Genomic DNA, 16,793 nt, shown 5'->3' with positions numbered 1-16,793 from the left:
TTTCTCCATGTTGGTCAGGCTGGTCTTGAACTCTCGACTTCAGGTGATCTCCCTGCCTCAGCCTCCCAAAGTGCTGGGATTATAGGCCTGAGCCACTGTGCCCTGCCAGGGGTTGTGCTTTTTAAGTTTCAATTTTATTTTTGCTAAATATTTATTCTTGTATAGATTTAATTACAAGTCTTCAGAATGCCAGAGATATACAGGATATGCGAATTAAGAAGAAACAAAGGCAACGCATCTTTCCACAACCAGGCAGTCTGTGTCTTGCAAAAACATCCACTCTGCCTCGAATCTCCCTGAAAGCAGCAGTAGGAGGCCAAGTTCCCTCTGCCTGTTCTCATAAACAGGTATGTGTTTGTCTATAATACTGATGGCTTTTATGAAAGTGTGATTTTGTTTCATTAACTAGTATCTACAAATGGCTTTGTTTAAAGAATGAACACATTAGTGCAGGAATGGATGAATGAAATCATCATATTTCCTAATTAGCCTACAGTGGCAGCCTCTGGCCCCTTGCTAGGCCTGCCTCATCCTACTAAAGTGATCTGTGCTTCCAAATTACTGTTTCTTTTCCCCCTTCAAATCTTTCTTACTTTGTCATTATAAATGCTTTCAGCTAGGCGTCAGAGAAAAGTAGTTTTAGTGATATTCAAATATGAATAACTGATAGCCCTGAGCCTTCTATGAGCTATTTATATTTTCAAAAGAGGATTCTCCTTAAGCCAGTACTATCTGGGTAGAATTTTAGGCAGTGGAGAGGTGAAAATAATATTGATGACATTAATGGCTAACTTTGAGCATTTTCTAGGTGTGAGGTGCTCTTCTAAGCACTTCACACGCATTAGGTATATCTTGCTTAATCCTCACAGTCACCTTGAAAGAAAGGCACTGTTGTTTTGTTTCCATTTTGCAAATAAGAGTACTGAAGCATAGAGAGGGTTAAATAACTGCCCCAGAGTCACTTAACTAGTAAGTGGAAGAGCTATGATTCCAAAGCAAAGAGTCTGACTCCATAGTCAAACTCTGAACAAACAAAAAGACACTTTGGTTTAGATATCCTGGGGTGAAAGCAAGCACTTTGAAAGTAAGCCTTGCCTGTGTACAAATCTGATCACCTGAGGTCACACTCCCTAAAATACTTACATTTTTCCCTTTTGTTTCCCATCTAAGTTTTTGAACTTAAGAGATTTTGTAAAACATTACATTTTTTTATCCTCACAGTACCTTCCTATGGCAGATTTAACAGGAAGCATAAACACAGGGGGTAGAAAAGGTACAGCAGACTGTGGAATGTATGGATCATTTATATTACGTTGAAATTTTTAGTTTCTAGTAAGTAAAATGTTTTCGTAGTGATATTCTAGCAGTTAATGAAAATTTTTGGTAAATTCAGTTTTGGTTTGTTATAATTGTTTTTATTGCTTGATACATGTTTATTTTAAATTATTTTTCATTTTGTGTGTGTGTTTATTTTGTGTAGCTGTATATGTATGGCGTTTCTAAACATTGCATAAAAGTTAACAGCAAAAATGCAGAGTCTTTTCAGTTTTACACTCAAGATTATTTTGGTAAGGAAAGTTTATGGGCTGGAAAAGGAATACAGTTGGCTGATGGTGGATGGCTCATACCCTCCAATGATGGAAAGGCTGGAAAAGAAGAATTTTATAGGTACTCTATGCAAAAAGATTGTGTGTTAACTTTTATGTATTCCTTCATCCCTCTTTCTTCTCTTAACTGTCTATCGAACTAAAAAGTTGGCTAGAAATCAAATTTTTATGCATTTAATCATTTTAAGTGCATTACGGTTAAGCATTCTGTTGAAGTCTTTTGAAAAGTGCCCTTTGTCCTGGGGTTTAATGAACTGGATTTGCTTGATTTGGGACATTTTTCTTATGCATTTATAAATAAAGGCCAATTTGTAAAGTTAAATTTGGCCGGGTGCAGTGGCTCAAGCCTGTAATCTGAGCACTTTGGGAGGCCGAGGCAGGTGGATCACCTGAGGTCAGCAGTTTGAGACCAGCCTGGCCAACATGGCAAAACCCCATCTCTACTAAAAGTACAAAAATTATCTGGGCATGGTGGCAGGCACCTGTAATCCCGGCTACTGAGGAGACTGAGGCAGGAGAATCACTTGAACTTGGGAGGCAGAGGTTGCAGTGAACCAAGATCATGCCACCACACTCCAGCCTGGGCGATAAGAGTGAGATTCCATCTCAAAAAAAAAACAAGGTTAAATTTGAGGGCCAGGCATGGTGGCTTATGCCTGTAATCCCAGCACTTTGGGAGACTGAGGTGGGCGGATCTCTTGAGCACAGGAGTTTGAGACCAGCCTGGGCAACGTGGTGAAAACCCATCTCTACAACCAAATTAAAAAATTAGCCCACCCAGGCGTGCTGGCTCACGCCTATAGTCCCAACACTTCGGGAGGCCAAGATGGGCTGGTTACCTGACGGTCAGGAGTTCGAGACCAGCCTGGCCAACATGGTGAAACCCCAGCGCTACTAAAAATACAAAAATTAGCTGGGTGTGGTGAGGCACGCCTTTAATCCCAGCTACTTGGGAGGCTGAAGCAGGAGAATCATTTGAGCCCAGTAGGTGGAGGTTGCAGTGAGCCAAGACCACTCCACTGCACTCCAGCCTGGGCGACAGAGCAAGACTGTCTCAGAAAAGAAAAAAAAAAATTTGCCCAGCATGTACTTGTAGTGCCAGCTACTTGGAAGTCTGATTGAGGTGGATGGCTTGAGCCTGGGAGGCAGAGGTTGTGGTGAACTGAGGTTGCGCCACTGCACTCCCGCCTGGGTGACAAAGCAAGACCCTGTTGCCAGAAAGGCCAGATGTGGTGACTCACGCCTATAATCCCAGCACTTTGGGAGATTGAGATGGGCAGGTCACCTGAGGTCTGGAGTTTGAAACCAGTCTGGCCAACATGGCAAAACCCTGTCTCTACTAAAAATACAAGAATTAGCTGGGCGTGGTGGCATGTGCCTGTAATCCCACCTACTCGGGAGGCTGAGGCAGGAGAATTGTTTGAAACCGGGAGGCAGAGGTTGCAGTGAGCCAAAATCGCACCACTGCACTGCAGCCTGGGTGACAGAGTAAGACTCCGTCTCAAGAAAAGAATAAAAATAAAGGAAGTTAAATTCAAAATGGCCTTATGGTAGATTCCTCCCCTGACACACACTTACTTCATGTTTTCTTTCATTGTATATTTTAATAGATACAAAATATAAATAAACACTAAAAGTTAAACAAATATTTGAATATCAATAATTCTAAATAACTAGAAAATCTGAGAGCCCTGAAACAGCAACAATTTAGAAACTGTATAACCTCTTTTTATTGTAATTTTTACAGAAACATAATTTAAAGCTTTTTGTTATCAGAGATATATTACATTATGCCAGTGGCAAAAGATGGGATTTATTTCCTCAGCATCCTTATTTTTAAATTTCTGTACATTTTTCCAAAATTTATAGTTTTGGAAAAGTGGTAAAACTTTTCTTCCTGAATTTTGTTTTAACTTTTAAAAACAAATACTGTTTACGTCTTGTGTATCTTATATAACAAACATCTGCTTATAGATTCCAGTAAGAAAAGTAAGTTAAACAGTTGTATTATTTTCTCGTACTAAATAGACTGCATAAGGTAAAAGTTAAGAATGATTGCCTTGTAGTCAAGTGGATATGTGGAAGCTCTCGTTAGTTTTTTCTGATAATTCAGCATATCTCTATTGAGCGCCTGCTATGTGTCAGGTACTATTCTGAATACTAGGGATAATAAAGCAAAACAAAAAAGTCCCTGTCCTGATGAGTCATACATTTTAGTGGGCGTGGAAGGCATAGAAAATGTTGAAAAATAAGTAGATTGTATAGTATGTTAGAAGAAGATACATACTATAAAGATAGATAAAGCTGGAAAGGTGTCAGAGAAAGTTGGGCAAGGAGATGTGATTTTTAGTCTAATAAGTAATTAGGAAGGCTTCACTGAGTCAGCTACATTTGATAAATGACCTAAAGCAAAAGGAGGGAGCATAGGACTATCCTAGCGAAAGATCCCTAGTCTCTAAAAGGGGAGCATGCTTGAAGTATTTGAGGAACAGGAAGTTAGTGCAACTGGAGTAGAGTGGATAGGAGAAGAGTAGTCGTAGATGAGATACAAAGGGAGGACCTCATAGACCTTTGTAAGAACCTTACCTTTTACTCTGCATGATTTTTACTGAATAAACTACTGGAAGGCTTAAAGCAAAGGGTAACATGATCTGACTTTTTTTTTTTTGAGACAGTCTCACTCCATTGCTCAGGCTGGAGTGCAGTGGCGCAATCTCGGCTCACTGCAGCCTCCACCTCCCAGGTTCGAGCGATTCTCCTGCCTCAGCCTCCTGAGTTGCTGGGACTACAGGTGCGCACCACCATGCCCAGCTGATTTTTATATTTTTAGTAGAGACGGGGTTTCACCAAGTTGGTCTCAAACTCCTGACCTCAGGATCCACCCTCCTCGGCCTCCTAAAGTGCTGGAGTTATATGTGTGAGCCACCATGTCCACCGTAATCTAACTTATTTTTGAAAAAATAATTCTAGCTATTTGTTGAGAGGGGCAAGGATGGGCGCAGAGAGACCACTTAAGCTATTGCAGAAATACATGTGAGAGGTGGTTGCTTGGACCAGGGAAGTGGCAGTGGAATTGGTGGAAGGCAGTTGGACTCTGGAGTGTTTTGAAAGTGGCACCATTAGGAGTTGCTCAAGGATTAGATATAACATGTGAAAGAGGAGGAGAATAACAATGGCTGTGAAGATTTTGCCTTAGCAACTGGAAGGATAGAGTTACTGTGTAACTACCAGAATTGAGAAGACCAAACATGGAGGGAAATGGAGAGTTTGGTTTTGGACGTTTGAAACTTGAGATGTAATAGTAGACAGCCAAGTGGAGGTGTTAGGTAGGCAGTTGGATATGCAAGTCTATACACAGGTAAAGTATAGGCCAAATAAATCAGTTCACAAGTCATCGGCATATAGATGACTTGAAGGCCATGAAAAGGAGACGGAGAAAGAGCAACCAGAAAGTTAGGAATAAATGCAGAATGAGATGTTGCATGCCAAGTGAAGATGGAATTTCAGGGAATAGAAAATGACCAGCTATGGAAGCTGCTTCTAATAGGTAAAGTAAAATGAGGACTGAGATTGGCCACTGGATTTAGCACTGCAGAAGACATTACTAACATTAATAAAAATAGCTCAATAGGTTGGTGGAGTGATATCCTGATTAGAATGCAATTAAAGAGCAGTTGAAGAGCAGGAGTTGGAGACACAGAATAGAGTCAATTCTTTTGGGAGTTGCCAGAAAGAAGCAGAGAGAGGGACATTGCTTGGAGAGGAAGTAGGATCAAAGAGTCTTGGTTTTGGCTTGTTTCAAGGTAGGAAAAAACCGTATCTTATGCTGATTCACATCGTTCAGTAGAGAAGGAAAAAATTGATCATGCAGGAGAGAGAGGAGGCATTTCCTGATCGTTGGCCTTGTAGTCAGCAGAGGGTATAGGAGCTAGTGCACAAATGGTAGAAGAGGGCAAAGTGTAAGGATGCAGATGCTTGGAAGAAGGCAAAGTATAGGGATACAGATGCTGTGAGTGGATAGATATGAGGGTGGGAGCTTATCAAAGTTCTCTTTTGATTACTTCTGTTGTCTTAGTGCTAAGAGTATGAATGAGAAAGGAGGAGTTAAGAGATTTGAGAACAGAGGGGATGACAGGGTCGAGGAGAGCACCAAAACTAAGAAAGGCAGTTCTCAGGTGTGATTTCTAAAAACAATCTCTTTCATAAGAAAAATAATCTAAAATATAATTACTTAAAATCAAGGATCTCATTTTTCAGGAACAAATATGAGTTGAAATCATTCTGTTGACTCTTAAGTGGAATTTTTTATTTTGTTTTTATATTTTGAGATAGGGTCTCACTGTGTTGTCCAGGCTGGAGTCCAGTGGCAGTATAATGGCTCACTGCAGCCTCAATCTCCTGGGCTCGAGCAATCCTCCCACCACGGCCTCCCAAATAGCTGGGACCACAAATGTGAGCTACCACTCTTGGCTAACTTTTTTTATTTTTTGTAGAGACGTGGGGGTCTCACTATGTTACCTAGGCTGATCTCAAACTCCTGGCCTCAAGCAATCCTCCTGCCTCAGCCTCCCAAAATGCTGGGAGTATAGGTATGAGCCACCATACTCAGCAAGTGAAGTTTTTATCGGTATGATATTTTGATACATGTCAAATAATTTTCTGAAATTATATTACTTGTAGATCATATGAACTCATAAAAACTTACTGAATGATCTTGAATAATGTAGTTTTTGTACAGAGAATAGTTGTAGTTGTTGAATTCAGTATCATCCTATGTGGTTTTTATGATAATATTCTACCTTTATTTGTTCAGGGCTCTGTGTGACACTCCAGGTGTGGATCCAAAACTTATTTCTAGAATTTGGGTTTATAATCACTATAGATGGATCATATGGAAACTGGCAGCTATGGAATGTGCCTTTCCTAAGGAATTTGCTAATAGATGCCTAAGCCCGGAAACGGTGCTTCTTCAACTAAAATACAGGCAAGTTTAAAGCATTGCCTTATGTAATCATGTACTGCAGTATGGTTAAGGTTTCTGTGTAATCTGTGACTTCCATGTCAAAATGTTGCACAAGCCAGTTGTCAGTGACAGTTGCCATCTCACACTGCTGTTCTCTTGTCATCCCTAGCCCCCATTTAAGAGAGATCACACAGTCATGCATTGCTTGCTTCCCTCTTTCCCCACCTGCTCCTTATCCTCTTGACGTATGAGAAGAATATGAGTTATTAATTTGATTCACTATTTGGGGATTGCTAATAAAGCATTTTTGCATTTTATTTTTTGCTTTTTAAAAAGAGTTCGTATTTTAACAATATGAAACAATATATGGCTAGTTACAAAATTTTAAATTCTCAGTATTTCTTAGATAAATTCAGTTTTTATTCTCAATTATTCAGTGACTTGTTTAAACAGTGGAATTCTAGAGTCACACTTCCTAAAATATGCATTTTTGTGTTCACTTTTAGATATGATATGGAAATTGATAGAAGCAGAAGATCGGCTATAAAAAAGATAATGGAAAGGGATGACACAGCTGCAAAAACACTTGTTCTCTGTGTTTCTGACGTAATTTCATTGAGTGCAAATATATCTGAAACTTCTAGCAATAAAACTAGTAGTGCAGATACCCAAAAAGTGGCCATTATTGAACTTACAGATGGGTGGTATGCTGTTAAAGCCCAGTTAGATCCTCCCCTCTTAGCTATCTTAAAGAATGGCAGACTGACAGTTGGTCAGAAGATTATTCTTCATGGAGCAGAACTGGTGGGCTCTCCTGATGCCTGTACACCTCTTGAAGCCCCAGAATCTCTTATGTTAAAGGTAAATTAATTTGCATTCTTGGTAAAAATCAGTCACTGATTCAGTTAAATTCTAGAGGTTTTACATTCAAATTTTAAATACTTATTAAGGGTGCTCAATTTCTTAAATATACTGATAATTTTAGTATAAAAAGCATATTCTTCAAACAGTTAAAGTTTTTGTGCAGTTTTTGGGAGGGCCAGAGATCTTTCTTGGGAAATAATGCATTTCCAGTTAAAAAGCAAAAGTAAATTTGCACCATTTGATTTTGGTATCTGTAACTTGCTGCCCTCTTGTTCTCATAGCTTTGCTTTGATCAGATCCCTATTCTACTCTGGATTAGAGAATTATATTTTAGTACTTCTCAAATATGTAATAAATACACTTTTCATCTCTGTAGATTTTAAACTACAAAACAGGACTTTGTCATATTGAATGGTCTGCAGTATTGCTATCTGAAATTACTGATAATATTGTACATTCAGATTCACTTAAGAGGTAACCTTGCAGAGAATTTACTTCTCTGATATTCTTTATCACTCTAAAGAGAACATTTTATAAATTAAACATTTTTAAGGTAAAGATGTGTTTCGTTTGGCATTAGTTCCATGTCGGATTGATTGCTTTTTACTGAAAGCATTCCATTAAGCTGAAGCAGTCTTTTATTTTATGTTGCTTAGAATGTCAAGCTTGCAGTGGCTTTCATTTTCTTGCTTTTTGTTTTGTTTTGTTTTGTTTTTCATCAAATCAATGCATGTGCATAATTTGGAAACTCAACTTTAAGACATATGACCAAAAAAAGCAGTTGCTAGCACAACCCTCCCCACCCTCATTCATGATCCCAAGAGGCAATCATTTCCAGTCCCTTTGACTATTTTTTAGCTTATTCTGCTGTCTTCTTTCTCTCTTCAGTTTAGAGAGCAACTGTTAACTTCCTGCTATGGCAAATGAGAATTTCAGTCTCCAACACTGCAACATATTTCTCTACCCTCTTCCCCATCTTCCCTCTACTAATACAGCATGATTTTTAGTGAAATCTGTATTCCATGTATACATTATAATGACTAAAAAATATTTTTTGCTATTTAATACGTAATATACTATGATCACATTTCCTTTCTTTACAGCTTACTGCTTTCCATGGAGTTATTAACTGTCCTTTTCATTTCTCTTAATTTTCTGTGTCCTTACACAGGAGCTATAAAAATCCTGCCCAATATGTTAAAATTGCTCCATTGGTTCCATTTCTGTTTCTTGGAGAACCCCTGGACCTTTTTATATTCTTACTGCATTCTGAAGTGCTCATTTTCTTCTTTTTTTTTTTTTTTTTTCCTGAGACAGTCTCGCTCTGTCGCCCCGGCTGGAGTGCAGTGGCACGATCTTGGCTCACTGCCAGCTCCGCCTCCCGGGTTCACGCCATTCTTCTGCCTCAGCCTCCTGAGTAGCTGGGACTACAGGCACCTCCCACCACGCCTGGCTAATTTTTTTCTTTGTATTTTTTAGTAAAGGTGGGGTTTTACCGTGTTAGCCAGGGTGGTCTCGATCTCCTGACCTCGTGATCTGCCCACTTCGGCCTCCCAAAGTGCTGGGATTACAGGCATGAGCCACCGTGTCTTTCCCGAAGTGCTCCTTTTCTATGTGTGCCATACAGCTTTCATTCTGTAAATTATTCTAACCTCTTTTCTGTGTTAGAAACCCCATTTCCTGGTTTTCATATCATCTTTCTAGAATATTTCCCCTAGTTTTAAGGGCCCACAACTCTCAGAGGCTTCTTGTGGAAAGGAGCATGCAGCTTTTTGACATCTTAGGGTAAGGTTGGCTGGATATAGAATTCTAGGTTGAAATAATTTCTTCAGAATTTTTAAGACATTTCTTTTATCTTCTTTAGTATAGCTCCTGCTAATTTCAGTGCATTCTTTTTTTTTTTTTTTTGAGACAATGTCTCACTCTGTCACTTAGGCTGGAGTGTTTTATTTTGTACAGATGAGGTCTCCCTATGTTGCCTAGGCTGGTCTTGAACTTCTAGGCTCAAATGGTCTTCACGCTTCAGCCTCCCAGAGTGCTGGGATTACAGGCATGAACCACTGCACCTGGCCCATGGTGCTATTTTTATCTTCAGTCATTCATTATGTACTCTGGTTTTAAGAAATTAAGATTGTTTTGTCTTTATTTTTATTTATTTATTTATTTATTTTTGAGACAAAGTTTCGCTCTTGTCACCCAGGCTGGAGTGCAATGGCGTGATCTCGGCTCACTGCAACCTCTGCCTCTCGGGTTCAAGTGATTCTCCTGCCTCAGCCTCCCGAGTAGCTGGGATTACAGGTGCCTGCCACCACACCCAGCCAAATGTTGTATTTTTAGTAGAGACGGGGTTTCACCGTATTGACCAGGCTGGTCTCAAACTCCTGACCTTAGGCGATCCACCTGCCTCAGCCTTCCAAAGTGCTGGGATTACAGGCGTGAGCCACCGCACCTGGCCTGTTTTGTCTTTAAATTTCACAGTAAGGTACTTTGATGTCTTTTTTTTTTTTACTTTTTTTTTTCCTTTAATTCTTGGCCCAGATGCTTATTGGCACTTACTCTAGAAACACATCATCCTTCATTGAGTTCTGGGAAATTTTCTTTAAGTGGTTCTTTTATAATTTCCCTCCATTTTTTTCTCTACTTTTTTCTGGAACTCCTGATGTTTGGACACTAGGCCTCCTACATTGTTCCTCTAATTTTCTTGTCTTTTCTCCTACTTTCTATTTCGTTACCTTTTTTAATTCTCACTTCTGGGATGGTTTTTAATTTTTTCTGCTAATTCTTTTTATTAATATGCCATGTTTTATAGATTTGTCTTTAAATATTTTTACATAATTTTATAACAAAATACAAAAACAGCAATTCCTAAAAATTTAGAAAGTCAATTGAAAGCAAAGAACTTAAGTGTATTTTCAATTAGAGCATAATCATACCAAGAAACTATTTGAAGTAACTTAAAAAATGTTTTATGTCCCTAGTGGTATATTCCCCAAGAACAACAACAGCAACAATAACTATAAAATGAAACAAAATCTTAAGCTATTCTTAGTCATCATGTTGTTGGTGGTAGTGTTGGTATTCCTATTCTGAAGTTATAGTGGATATGAAGTATGTTGAAATATCCTTTTACACTCTTTTATGTGTATTTGTTGTATGTGAGTAATTATATGATCATAGAGAACAGGGATCTTTTTATCAGAGAAAGGTACAGATGTGAGATTGAAGTAAAGGAAAACTTGCAGTTCTGCATTTGTATTGGAAATATCATTATGAACTTGAGATCTATATTATCTTTAAAAAATACCTGCTGGCTGGGTGCGGTGGCTCACGCCTATAATCCCAGCACTTTGAGAGGCCAAGGTGAGTGGATCACTTGAGGTCAGGAGTTCAAGACCAGCTTGGCCAACATGGTGAAACCCTGTCTCTACTAAAAATATAAAACTTAGCCGGGCATGATGGCATGCTCCTGTAGTCCCAGCTGCTGGGGAGGCTGAGGTGGGAGAATCACTTGAACCTGGGATGCAGAGGTTGCAGTGAGCCAAGATCACGCCATTGCACTCCAGCCTGGGCAACAAAGTGAGACCCTGTCTCAAAGAAAAAACAAACAAACAAAAAAAATGCCTACTGGTTTCATCTATCAAAAAGAACAACAACAAAAAAATGAACAATCCAGTAGTACTGAGTATCCCTAGTTCTCAGACTGTTTTCTAAGTACCATTTTCTCTTAAAAAGATGCAAGGTGTCTTGAAGAAATGTCTGAGTCCAGATTCAGGGGACGATATATATGAATCTGGAAAGTCTTGACATACCAGAAAAAAAGTAAGCATCAAACACTACTAGTGTCATGTCAAAAGGACTCAGGAGTGTACTAGAATAGATTCTTACTGATCAGAGATAAAATAATTTGAGCATCAGAAAGGATAATAACAGGCTGGGCATGGTGGCCCACACTTGTAATCCCAAGATTTTGGGAGGCCAAGGTGGGCAGATCACTTGAGGTCAGGAGTTCGACACCAGTCTGGCCAACATGGTGAAACCCCATCTCTACTAAAAAATACAAAAATTAGGCCTGGGGGCAGGTGTCTGTAATCCCAGCTACTTGGGAGTCTGAGGCAAGGAGAATTGCTTCAACCCAGGAAGCAGAGGTTGTAGTGAGCCAAGACCGTGCCGCTGCACTCCAGCCTGGGTGACAGAGCAAGACTCCATTGCAAAGAAAAAAAAAAGGATAATAACAAAAAATTGAAATTCATAACAAATGATACCTCTACTCTCATTGTTTTAAAAACTAAAGCCCAGGCACAGTGGCTTACGCGTGTAATCACAGTACTTTGGGAGACTAAGGTGGGCAGACTGCTTGCATTCAGGAGTGTGAGACCAGCCTGGTCAACATGACAAAACCACATCTCTACAAAAAATACAAAAATTAACCAGGTGTCATGGTATGCATGCGCCTGTAGTCCCAGCTACTTGAGAAGCCGTGGTGGGAGGATGACCTGAGCCTAGGAGGCAGAGGTTGCAGTGAGTTGAGATCGTGCTACTGCACTTCAGCCTGGGTGACAAGGCCAGACCCAGCCTCAAAAAAACAACAAAGACTAAGTAAAAGGAGAAAAAAATCAAGCATTTATCTTTCTTCTCTTATGTGATCTATATATTGGGACCCTTAAGTAGATCAAGGGAAGTTTCTGTTTATAAAATTTTTCAACAAATAAGGAATAATAGAATTAAAATATAACCATTTCGCAACCCTCAAATTAGGGTTGTCTTTTCTTCTAATTCTTTGTTTTTTGAGACGGGGTCTTGCACTGTTGCCCAGGCTGGAGTGCTGTGGCACGATCTTGGCTCACTGCAACCCCCGCCTCCCAGATTCAAGCCATTCTCCTGCCTCAGCCTCAGCCTCAGCCTCCTGAGTAGCTGGGATTACAGGCATCCACCACCACACCTGGCTAATTTTTTTGTATTTGTAGTAGAGACAGGGCTTCACTATGCTGGCTAAGCTGGTGTCAAACTCCTGACCTCGTGATCTGCCTGCCTTGGCCTCCCAAAGTGCTGGGATTACAGGCTTGAGCTACTGTGCCCAGCCCTTTTCTAATTCTTAAAGTGAATTTGTGTCTACCAGCATAATTTTCAAGAGACCTTTATTATTCCCTAAATGTTTTTCTCTCTTTGTGACATTCAGTTCTTGTTTCCTAGATACAGTATCTTCTTATCTTTCTAAAGCTAATGATTAATGTTTTGTTTTCATTTTCGTTTTTTCTGCTTCCTGCATTTTTTTTTTTTTTTTTAATGAAAACCTTTCTCTGTGAGTCTCTCAGGTTAGAGACTTTCCTCAATGGTGATCATTGACTGATCCACAAGTTGTATGTGTGGTGAGGCTTGTCAGCTCATAGGGTAGTAATGTGGTGATTTAGTTAACTAGGAGACCCTCATATATCAGTGACTGTTCCGAGAATTGAGCAGAGTAAGGAAATTAATAGGGAGAGTCATTTTCAGCATAAAAATTTTATTTCAGTTTTGTTTTCAATAATAGCATCTCACCCCCACCCTGGCTGCGTCTGCTCAGTGTTCCAGAGTCCATGGTATGTATGGTTCAGCCCTCCAGAAAGTAAAGTCTCCTGCATTTCTTTTTTTTTTTTTTAATGCTGCAGCAAGAATAGGGTCCTGGGTTCTTTTTTAGTATGAGGGAGGGACAGCCACCTGGCTACTTGGGATAGGAAAGAAAATCTGGTGTTTCAACTACTTTTGTACAAAATGTCAACCATTTTTTCCTATTTTCAGCCCCACCATATGCTCCAGCCTTCACAAGTACCTGTTGCCTCCAATTTCTGCATGTTTTCCTTTAATTATTTTGTTTCATATTAACTCTTTACAACAAGTTTGGTGGCTGAATAACCTTGGGCAAGTTGTATAGTTTCTCACATGCACTTTAGTTTTATCGTCATCTGTAAAATGGAGATGAGTCTTAGGATTATTGTGAAGAAAATTTGTTTTTCTTTTTCTTTTTTTTTTTTTGGAGACGGAGGTGCACTCTGTCACCCAGGCTGGAGTGCAGTGGCACAATCTCAGCTCACTGCACCCTCTGCCTCCAGGTTCAAGCAGTTCTCCTGCCTCAGCCTCCCAAGTAGCTGGGATTACAGGCGCCCACCACCTCACCTGGCTACTTTTTTTTTTTTTTTAAGTAGAGACAGGGTTTCACCATATTGGCCAGGCTAATCTCAAACTCCTGACCTCAGGTCATGCACCTGCCTCAGCCTCCCAAAGTGTTGGGATTACAGGCGTGAGCCACCTTGCCTGGCCAAAGATTAATTGTTAATATACATAAAGTGCTTAACACTATGCCAGGTACCTTAGTAAGTGTTCAATGAATATTTGCTCTCTGTGTTAACCATAATCATTCTCAGGCTGCTTTGTCATTTACTCATTCCACAAATTCTTAGCTTCTAAAATTTTGGTGATGCCTCACTTCTTATTCTCTCTAGTTGCCTTTGTCCATGTAGGTTTTTTAGGAAGCTTGGGTGAATAAGTGTATTTTAAACTATTATGTTTAAATTGAAGTTCCTTTTATCTGTTTTCTAATAGAAACATTTAAATAGCATTAAAAACTTGTAGCAGTATAAACAATATGTTTGAGAAGTACTCTCTTTTGAAAGTATTTTCACTTTGATACATTTTTTACTTACTGTCTTACTAATCTTCCTAAGACTTTTTAAAGTGAATATTTTTAAGGCAGTTCTAAAAGAATGAAAACTTATGATATCTGTAATAGAATTGAATACATATTTAACTCCTAAATCCATATATTTATTAATTTGTCCAGATTTCTGCTAACAGTACTCGGCCTGCTCGCTGGTATACCAAACTCGGATTCTTTCCTGACCCTAGACCTTTTCCTCTGCCCTTATCATCACTTTTCAGTGATGGAGGAAATGTTGGTTGTGTTGATGTAATTATTCAAAGAGCATACCCTATACAGGTATGATATATTCTTGAAACTTATATATTTCTTTCTTTTGATAAACTTTATTTTTTTGTTTGTTTGTTTGTTGTGACGGAGTTTCGGTCTCTTGCCCAGGCTGGAGTGCAATGGCGTGATCTTGGCTCACTGCAACCTCCACCTCCTGGGTTCAAGTGATTCTCCTCCCTCACCCTCTCAAGTAGCTGAGATTACAGGCATGCGCCACCCCACCTGGATAATTTTGTGTTTTTAGTAGAGACGGAGTTTCACCATATTGGTCAGGCTGATCTCAAACTCCTGACCTCAGGTGATCCACTAACCTCAGTCTCCCAAAATTCTGGGATTACAGGCGTGAGCCACCGTGCCTGACCTGATACAATTAATTTGAAAGTTATATATATGACTTTTTTGGTGTGTGTAACACATTGTTACAGTGGATGGAGAAGACGTCATCTGGATTATACATATTTCGCAATGAAAGAGAGGAAGAAAAGGAAGCAGCAAAATATGTGGAGGCCCAACAAAAGAGACTGGAAGCCTTATTCACTAAAATTCAAGAGGAATTTGAAGAACATGAAGGTAAAATGAGTTATATGGTACACATTTTTATTTCTAATATAAGAACAAAGTTTTAGAGACTTTCAATTTAACATTTTTAATGAGTAGTTTTTTTTATTTTGAGTAATAAATTGACTTTATTTTTTAGTATCTGAAGTATTCTTTTTTGATATTAGAGAAAGAATAGCAATAAAGGACAGAAATATCAGATTATTTTTCCCTAAGCCATTTGTAATATTTTTCCTGAATTCTTACCTATATTATGTGACTTTTAGTTTTCATGTGTTATGATGCCTGGAACTAGGACCTATTGTGGTGTCAATTTTAATATTAAAAATCGTGGTGTTTTTATGTTTATATGACATAAATTTTATTTTTTCATATCTCCCTTTTGTTGCTGAAGATTTTATGTTTTTCTTCATTTCCTCATGATTTATATAGCAGATATAAGATGTTCTATAGAACTTATAGTTCCATAGTTACCTGCAGAAATATTGCTCCTTATATTCTATTTGCTTAAAATTATCACTAGATCATACTATTTTCATAAATAAGTGATTATGAAATCATTTACAGGCATACCTCAGAGATACTGTGGATTTGATTATAGACCACCACATTAAAGCAAATATTACAGTAGAGCACATCACATGAATATTTTGGCTTCCCAGAGCATACAAAAGTAATGTTTACACTATAGCGTAATCTCTTAAATGTGTGGTAGTAGCATTGTGTCTTAAAAAAACAATGCACATACCTTAATATACTTTATTGCTAAGAAATGCTAATGATCATCTGAGCTTTCAGTGAGTTGTAATATTTTTGCTGGTGGAGGATCTTTCCTCAATGTTGATGCCTGCTGAATGATCAGAGTGGTAGTTGCTGAAGGTTGGGGCGGTTGTGGCAGTTTCTTAAAATAAGACAAGGGCATTTGCAACATTGATTGACTTTTCCTTTCATGAAAGATTTCTCTGTAGCATGCAATGCTGTTTGATAGCATTTTATCCATGGTAGAACTACTTTCATAATTGGAGTCAATTCTATCAAACTCTGCTTTATCAGAGTATTATGTAATATTCTAAATCCTTTGTTGTCATTTCAACAATATTCACAGCACCTTCACCAGGAGTAGATTCCTTCTCAAGAAACTACTTTCTTTGCTCATCCATAAGAAGCAGCTCTGTATTAATCTGTTCTCACACTGCTATAAGGAATACCTGAGACTGGGTAATTTCTAAAGGAAAGAAGCTTAATTGACTCACAGTTCCACTTGGCTGAGGAGGCCTCAGGAAACTTACAATCATGGCAGAAGGCAAAGGAGAAACAAATACCTTTTTCATAAGGTGGCAGAAGAAAGAGTGCAGGGTAAACTGCCACTTTTAAGCCATGAGATCTCGTGAGAACTCCCTCACTAGCAGAAGAATAGCATGGGGGAACCCACCCCCATGATCCAGTCACCTACCACCAGATCTCTCCCTCAACACACGGGGATTACAATTTGAGATGAGATTTGGGTAGGGACACAGAGCCAAACCATATCATTCTGCCCCGGACTCTCCCAAATCTCATGTCCTTTCCACATTTCAAAACCAATCATGCCTTCCCAACAGTCCCCGAAATTCGTAACTAATTCCAGCATTAACTCAAAAATTAAAGTCCAAAGTCTTCATCTGAGACAAGACAAATCTCTTCCATCTATGAGCCTGTAAAATCAAAAGCAAATTCATTACTTCCAAGATACAATAGGGGTGGCCGGGCGCGGTGGCTCAAACCTGTAATCCCAGCACTTTGGGAGGCCGAGACGGGTGGATCACGAGGTCAGGAGATCGAGACCATCCTGGCTAACACG

General features: G+C 39.1%; 1 protein-coding gene across 1 annotated transcript in view; it reads left to right on the top strand.

Moving 5' to 3' along the window:
• BRCA2 (breast cancer 2, early onset) overlaps positions 1-16,793 on the top strand; it is a 92,697-nt gene that overhangs the window by 54,354 nt on the left and 21,550 nt on the right. The window contains exons 15-20 of the mRNA XM_011946939.1: positions 166-347; positions 1,481-1,668; positions 6,421-6,591; positions 7,077-7,431; positions 14,249-14,404; positions 14,821-14,982. Of these exons, the coding sequence (XP_011802329.1) occupies positions 166-347; positions 1,481-1,668; positions 6,421-6,591; positions 7,077-7,431; positions 14,249-14,404; positions 14,821-14,982 (1,214 nt within the window). The remainder of the gene's footprint in view (positions 1-165; positions 348-1,480; positions 1,669-6,420; positions 6,592-7,076; positions 7,432-14,248; positions 14,405-14,820; positions 14,983-16,793) is intronic.

The sequence above is a fragment of the Colobus angolensis genome, unplaced genomic scaffold, assembly GCF_000951035.1.
Source record: "Colobus angolensis palliatus isolate OR3802 unplaced genomic scaffold, Cang.pa_1.0 Scaffold255, whole genome shotgun sequence".
Classification (NCBI taxonomy): domain Eukaryota; kingdom Metazoa; phylum Chordata; class Mammalia; order Primates; family Cercopithecidae; genus Colobus; species Colobus angolensis.
This window is presented reverse-complemented; position numbering and strand designations above follow the sequence as displayed.